The sequence below is a fragment of the Triturus cristatus genome, chromosome 4_1, assembly GCF_964204655.1.
Source record: "Triturus cristatus chromosome 4_1, aTriCri1.1, whole genome shotgun sequence".
In the NCBI taxonomy this organism is placed as follows: Eukaryota; Metazoa; Chordata; class Amphibia; order Caudata; family Salamandridae; genus Triturus; species Triturus cristatus.
Genome location: NC_140585.1, coordinates 1,210,610,145 through 1,210,617,889, shown reverse-complemented (window position 1 = coordinate 1,210,617,889; position 7,745 = coordinate 1,210,610,145). Strand labels below are relative to the sequence as shown.

Here is a 7,745-nt window from a genome sequence, read left to right as displayed (position 1 = left end):
AACAAGCCGTATCAAAAGCCAATAAGAGTCAACGTTATCAAGTGCTCCAAAAAAACATACTACAAAAATGCAAAGCAAGAAAACAAAGTTTTGTTTTATTTGGCATTTGCTGATGCGACTGGATCCATCAAGAGGAATTTTACAATCAAACTAAGGAAAACAATGGACTACTAATACGCAATTTTATTATCAAAAACAATTCAATAATCATTACCAAACAATCAAAAATAACAACATTTAATGCAATGCCAATATCAGACTTGATAGTCAAAGAAGCAGAAAGCATTTTGCAACCGCCAGCACCACCAGCCTCACCAATAAAGGCAATTAAAGCCGCGAGTTTGAAAAGCCTTATGACAGTATGCGGGACAATTTCAGAAGTAAGTATCAATCGCACTGTAACTTAATATACCTATAAATCACTCTTCCTCTGCGAACTATTAAACATCACCAACATTTATATCCATCAGACTAGTTAAGGAAACAACAGACAGAAACTGTCTCTCTATATCACTATTCTAGTCACTCAATCCAAATACATCTAATTCTAAGTTTCAGTATGGAAAGCTCACTCTCTCAATCAATATCTTTACATCCTAAATACTTATAACTTAGTACACAGACATCATTACATTTCACTTATTATTTCAGTATTGTAAGTAGAGCATAATAGATTACTTAACTATGTTACATTCATTCTCTTGCACAAAAATGATAAATCTATATCACTAAGTAACTGTATCGCTAACGCAGACTTAATGCACTCTAAAACTCTGCATACACACCTTGATCTACATTACTAATACTGAAAAGGTTACAACATCAACACAGTAACATATTTATTGCAAGACACATAAAAAAACACTTCGGTTTTTAAACTATGCCTCTACCTTCAGCAAAACATATAGCACTTTGGTAGTCTTTAAATAACATATCAAATATCACAAACAAACACTTTATAGCTTTTAATTTGTATTTGCTTTTAATAAGCCTCTACATTTTTATACGGAACAGACAGATTGTAACTATATCAGTTTGTCTATCTTACAATAACTAAAACACACATATCTACAGCTACCACTATCACATTACATCAATATCTAACAACAATTTAGTAACTATTCGATTACATAAATAAATAACTTTTGCTCTAAAAAAATCAATACCTCTCGCACTAACACGCAAACAAAACAATATGTAACTATGTATTTTTTTTTAACAGGAAGAAGACATCAAAACAGTCTTCATCAGCGGACAACAAACTAAACTCAAATCAATTACCTTAAAGGATGCGACTGACTTCATTAAGTTGACATTATGGCGAGAGGCAACAGCGTTTAAGACAAACATCGGACAATACGTGACTTTGGCACATGTCACTGTGCATGAATTTAACGGGCACAAAATATTGAATACAACAAGGCACAGCCACATTCAAGTAAGTACTAGTATTAGGAATATCAAGGGGATTTAAAATTGTTGGGTAACAATAACTAACAAAGTTTTTGAGGAACGATTTCAGGGGAGGCATTTGCGAGCCTCCGTCCACTGAGCACGACAGCTTGGGAGATATGTAGGGCTCCTGGCGACCCTGAGGCCCCACGGGCTTGGGAAGGGGGCGCCCTAGTCGCATCACTGGTACATAGGCGAACTTACTGTGTTCACAATGTGGCCTGGATTAATGGGTTGGGAGGGGGGGGGAGGGGTTGTTTCGGTTGTGGGCTCACTGGCGATACCCTCGCACCGTGTTCTGGTTTATGTTTTTAAAAAAAGAGAAAATGAGTCCTTCACTATCCTCCTTTCAACTGTGAGGCACTTGCACTTTATAGCGCCGCCGTACCCCCGGGTTGACGGCACTGGGCTGTGTAACTACGTAGCAATGCTGGTGTTATATTTTGCGCGGCCGGCCCGAAGGGTTGTAGGCTGGAAGCTGTGTATTGTGGAACAGTAAATAAAGGACTGTTTAAAAAAAAAAAAAAAAAAGTTTTTGCCCCCACCAGTTAGGGGTTCATAGAAAAAACATTAAGGGGCATCTCTTCTAGGCCGCTTAAAAGCCTCTAATAACCCTATTATCTTCTTCGATCCCTCTTCTACACAGATTCAAACCCTCTGCTACCCCTCTTCTAGGCACACTTGTAACACTATTACACACCAGTACCCCTCTTCTAGCCCTCTACACCTCTTTGAGACATAAAAACCCTCTGGAAAGTATCAAACACTCTAAGAAACCTCCACCACTATACTAGCCATACTCTACACATCTGCCAGACTTCTAACGCACTTCTATCCATCATCTAAACCTCTAGTCAACTACCCTTCTTCTACAACTATACCACTCTTCTAAACCACTACAACACCTCTAATACACCTCAAACCCTATACTACCCCTATAGACTTATTATACCACTCAAATAACACTATTCGAGCACAGCACACCTCTAGTAGCCCTATAAGCCTATACCACTCTTCAAGCACTCAACACATCTTCTACATCTTTAGCAACACTCAACTAGCCTAACGAACCCACTACCCCTCTTCGACCACATTAACAAAAACTTATACACCGATGCTACTAGTTTTCTAGCCCAGGAGGCATATTTGCACGGTATTATATCCCTCTTTTACACCTCTAAGCCTCTACTACCACTATTGCCCTTTATATATCTGCAAGACATTTACATCAAAACAAAGTCAATGCTTAGCAGCTACATCTATTCTAACCCGCAGACTCTACTAAAACTCATTAGTAGGGAAAAACACAAACCAGCACATCTACATCTCTTGTGCACCTCTACCTCTCTTATACCAATGTACCTGTCTTGTACACTCTAACTCTCTTCTAGACATTTACTTATACTATACCTATCTTCTACCTCTCTAACCATCTTCAAACACTCTACACCTCGGCTACACCTCAACCCCTCGAGCCCTGTGCTAACGATCTAATACCCCTCTAACCCTCAACTAGCCCTATAACACTCTAAGATCCAGCTACACCAACTATAACCAACAACACCTCTTCTACGCCTCTACCCCTTTATTTCTCTACTACCCCTATACCCCTCTTCTACACCTATAAACCATACTACACCTATAGCACTCTTCTACACCTCTATACCTATTTTACACCTCTGCTGACCCTCGCAGGTAATACACCTCTAGGAACCCTCTAACCTAGCACTCTACTAACCCACAAAATCACCCACAGTAGCAATCTTCAACTAGGTCAATTACAATAAGCTTTGGACTATATCAGAAGCAATCTCTATAACTACTCCAAACAGTAATTCGCTAATTTTTGCATTTACTTATACTCGCAGGTAACAGAAGCACCGTCAGAAACAATCACCATCGAAATATATGGCATTGAAAACACAGAAGGAGAAATCAGTACTGTGACTTCACAAGTAGTAAACACTGAAACATTCCAATCCATGGATATAAGCAATGAACTACTCATAGATTGGTTTATGCTTTGTACAGAGGTGGAAGACTTAGGAGATGCTCTTCCGCACCATTTGCCACAAACTTGCGAAGTGGTTTTTTGCAATGGGAAAATTATTAAAATATTAAAGGATATTTCAATGTAAATTCCCGTTTTTGATTGCCATTATTACGCTTCAGTTGTACATATTTTATAATAAAGAAAAAATGTACTTAACAATGGTTCATCTGGAATTTGTGTTCATAAATAAAAAAAGAATGGGGAAAAACAAGGGGTATTCTTTGCAGGAAGAAAGGACGTTGACTTACAAAATGCTGCGGGGGCAAAGAGGTTATCATAACTTGGACTTCAAATCAATACCTCTATCAGTTTAACAGTAGGTTCAAATCATAGTAAAAACATCACTAGTACACCACTACTACACATACAGCTCTTGAATAACACTCTAGCCTTATACTACCCCTCACCTACATATTTTGAACCCCACTATTAACCCCTTCCATGCGGGGCGGATTCCCCCGCTGTGCTGAGCGCTGCTTGCGCGGGCGTGGTCATGACGGAACGGTTCCGTCATGAGCACAGCTCAACCGACGCTCATGACGGAACCGTTCCGTCATGAGCGCCGAAGGGGTTAATATAATATAACTCATATATCCATCTCAAAACCTTCTACCCCTCTAGCACTCTACTCTTATACACCTCAAAGCCTCAGGCACTTTAAACAGCACTATTCGAAGCCAATTCAAATCTTCTAATATTCAATCCATCTAACCCTCTTCGACACTTAGATCCCTCTTCTAACGTTCTACTGCCAAAAACATGTACTAACACTCTACTCTTCTACCACTCTACTAGCCCGTTGACACTCTTTAGCACCTTTACTACACTACTACCAGTGTTCTACACCTCTTCTACACCTATTCTAGCCTACAACCCCTCTTCTAACATCTACTACCATTCTACCCCTCTACGGCACAATTTGCTCCCCCTTCAACACCTCTCTAAGTCTTATAATCCTAGACACCTTTATCTATCTTATCAACTTCTAGCCAAGATCTATCCATCTTCTAACATTCTACCCCTCTACCCCTAATATCCTCTTCTAACCTTCTACATCGCTTCTAACACAACACTAATCTACACCTCAAACACACTTCTACCACTTGACTACTCTTCAACACTTCTACACCCTTCAAAACACTTCTACACATATTCAAAGCCTCTACCCTCTTTTACACCTCTAGACCTCTTCAAACACTCTTCTACACCTCTACTAGCCCTCTTCAAAACCTCAATTACAACTATTCTACACATCTAGTACCCTTTTACCACTCTAACCCCGTTTATAACCCCTTCTAAACCTCTTCTCACCCTCTACCACTCTTCGACAACTCTAACCCTCAAACCCTCTATCCCTATTCTAACCTTATACACCTCTTCTACACATGTACATCCGTTAGCCCTCTTCTAACCCCTCTAGCACTTTATTTGCCCTCTTCTACACCTCTAGTAACATTCTACTCTACTAACCCTTGCACACTCTTCTACCACTCTACCACTCTTCTACCCCTCTAACCCTCTTCTATCCCCTCTTGTAGTCCTCTAGACCTATTCAAACATTATACCACTGTAGCCCTCTAGTACCCCTCTAGTACACCTCTACACCTCTACTACCCCTGTAGCCCTATTATACACCTCGATCCCTCTTCAAACACCTTCTACCCCTCTGATACCCCTCTTCTATCCCTCTAACCCTCTTCTTCCCATCTTCTGCACATCTATGCCTCTTCTAACCCTCTTCTACCCCCTACCCCTTTCTACACACTATAACGAGCAAAAACCCTGCATCATGGTAGCATCACTCAGCACCAAACATTGGCATAGCCAATAGCCCTCGCCTTTGGGACTTTAGAAGTGCTTAGCCATGTAACAGTTGATGGTGTGGCACCAAGGATATTGTGCTGCAAAACTAAATACTTATAAGGTTCCAAAAGCGAGACCTATTGGCTATGCCAATGCTTGTTTTCTGTCGGGACAAGCAACAACGGGAGTAAGGGGTGGGGGAAGCGGCAGTAATATAACAGTTTAAGCAATGACGCAGGAGGGTGGAGGGCGGGACAGGTGAGCAACGACATGGTAGGGGTGAAGGGTGAAGCAACAACGACAGGGGAAGAAATAACAACAACAATGAGGAAACAATGATGAGGGAGGCAACTAGGAAAAAAAGTATTTCAATCCGAGCACGAGCAAGGGAAGGACACTAATAAAGCAATCAATCAGTACTTGGCGTATGCCCCATGGAAGGGACAAGCACACAAAGAAGAAAGTGAAAGCAGCATGAGCTGACCAATGAGAAGCAAGGAAATGAGAGTGACATTGAAGCCAAGCAATGGCAAGTAATAGGTGGGTTGTAAGCCCTTTTTATTTGTTTTGTCTCGGGCAAAACCTAAAAATGGGGAAGATATCAGCAAGGAAGTAAAAAAATGTATAAAAATGATGAACAAGTTACTTACCTTCGGTAACAATGTATCTGTAAGAAACATTAGTTAGTTAGATTCCTCACCTTAGAATATCCCCACACGTCAGGCTGGATCCGGAAAGATTTTTCGTCAGCAATACCCCTTGCGCGTCGCTAGGCGTCGTCTGCGGCTCGCGCGCTGACGTCAGTTCTTGTACATAGCTAGTCTAGGGGCCTGAAAAGGATAACCTTAACCCTAGATGTCAGTTCGCAGAACGGGGAGGATCGGTGAGGAATCTAACTAACTAATGTTTCTTACAGATACATTGTTACCGAATGTAAGTAACTTGTTCATCTGAAAGAAACACGTTAGTTAGATTCCTCACCTTACAATAGATACACTAGCAATACCAACCCCGGTGGTGGGTCTGCGAACCAAGATCACACCAGAAAGTCCTGGAGAACAGAACGGCGCCAAAGAAGCCGTCTCTCCGGACATGGCTGTCCAGGCAATAATGCTTGGCAAACGTGTGCAGCGAGGCGCACGTTGCTGCCTGAAAGATGTCCTGCAAGGGGACTCCCCGACCCAAGGCCGTCGTCGCCGCCGTCGCCCGAGTTGAATGGGCCCTCAACCCAACAGGAGGATCCTTTTTAGCTAAGGAGTAACAAGCTTTGGTGCACAAAACGACCCACCGAGAGATGGTTCGCTTGTGCACCGCCCACCCCTTCTTAGCGCACACGTAGCCAACGAAGAGTTGGTCGTCCACCCGGAACTGTTTTGTGCGGTCCAGATAGAAGGAGCACGCACGTTTTGGGTCCAGACGGTGGAGCCGCTCTTCCTCTTTCGAGGGATGCGGAGGCGGAAAGAAGGTGGGCAGCGTAACAGACTGCCCGATGTGAAAGGCAGTCACAACCTTAGGAAGGAAGGAAGGGCGAATGCGGAGCACAACCTTGTCCGGATGAATAGAAAGGAAAGGAGGCTTAGTAGAGAGAGCCTGGAGCTCACTCACCCTTCTAGCAGAGGTGATGGCTACCAGGAAAGCAGTCTTAAGCGTCAAGAGACAAAAAGGACAATTATGAAGTGGCTCAAAGGGAGTACAAGATAAGTCAAAACAAGATTCAAATCCCACTGAGGCATTACGAAAGGGACAGGAGGAATCATGTGAGTAATGCCCTTAAGGAACCGAGAAACAACAGGGGATTTGAAGAGAGAAGGCTGATCAGGAAGCCGAAGGAAGGCAGAGATAGCAGAAAGATAACCTTTAAGAGTGCCCAGAGCAGAGCCCTGCTGGGCCAAAGAAAGAAAGAAGAGGAGAACCTCAGAAAGAGGGGCGGAAAGGGGATCCACAGCCTTTGCTGTGCACCATGCCACAAATTTGTTCCACCTACAGGCGTATACCGTTTTAGTGGGGGGACGCCTGGCTGCCAGAATCACATCGCAGACTTCAGGAGGCAAGTCAAATGGCATCAACTGTCGCCGCTCAATCTCCACGCATGAAGGTGGAGACTGGACAGGTTCGGGTGGAGGACCGTCCCCTGCTGCTGCGACAGAAGGTCTTCCTGAAGAGGCAGTCGTATCGGGGGATCGATTGACAGACTGAGTAGCTCGGGATACCAGTACCTTCGTGCCCAATCCTGAGCCACCAAGATGACTTGGGCCCGGTCGCGCCTGATCTTCTTCAGCACTCTGGGCAGAAGTGGTATAGGCGGAAAGGCGTACAACAGACCGCAACTCCACTCGCGACAAAAAGCGTCCCCGAGCGAGTGTCGCCTTGGAAACTCCAACGCGCAGAACTGCTGACATTGCGCGTTCTCTTCGGTGGCGAATAGATCTAACCAAGG

The 7,745-nt window shown here is 43.3% G+C and overlaps 1 protein-coding gene across 1 annotated transcript; it reads left to right on the top strand.

The window, feature by feature from the left end:
- The first annotated feature begins 234 nt into the window (after positions 1 to 234).
- LOC146856413 (uncharacterized) lies at positions 235 to 3,590 on the top strand. Its single transcript, XM_085651249.1, has 3 exons — positions 235 to 380; positions 1,223 to 1,438; positions 3,321 to 3,590. The coding sequence occupies exons 1-3, from the start codon at positions 246 to 248 to the stop codon at positions 3,588 to 3,590; spliced, it is 621 nt and encodes a 206-aa protein (XP_085507375.1). The 5' UTR covers positions 235 to 245.
- The last annotated feature ends 4,155 nt before the right edge of the window (positions 3,591 to 7,745 follow it).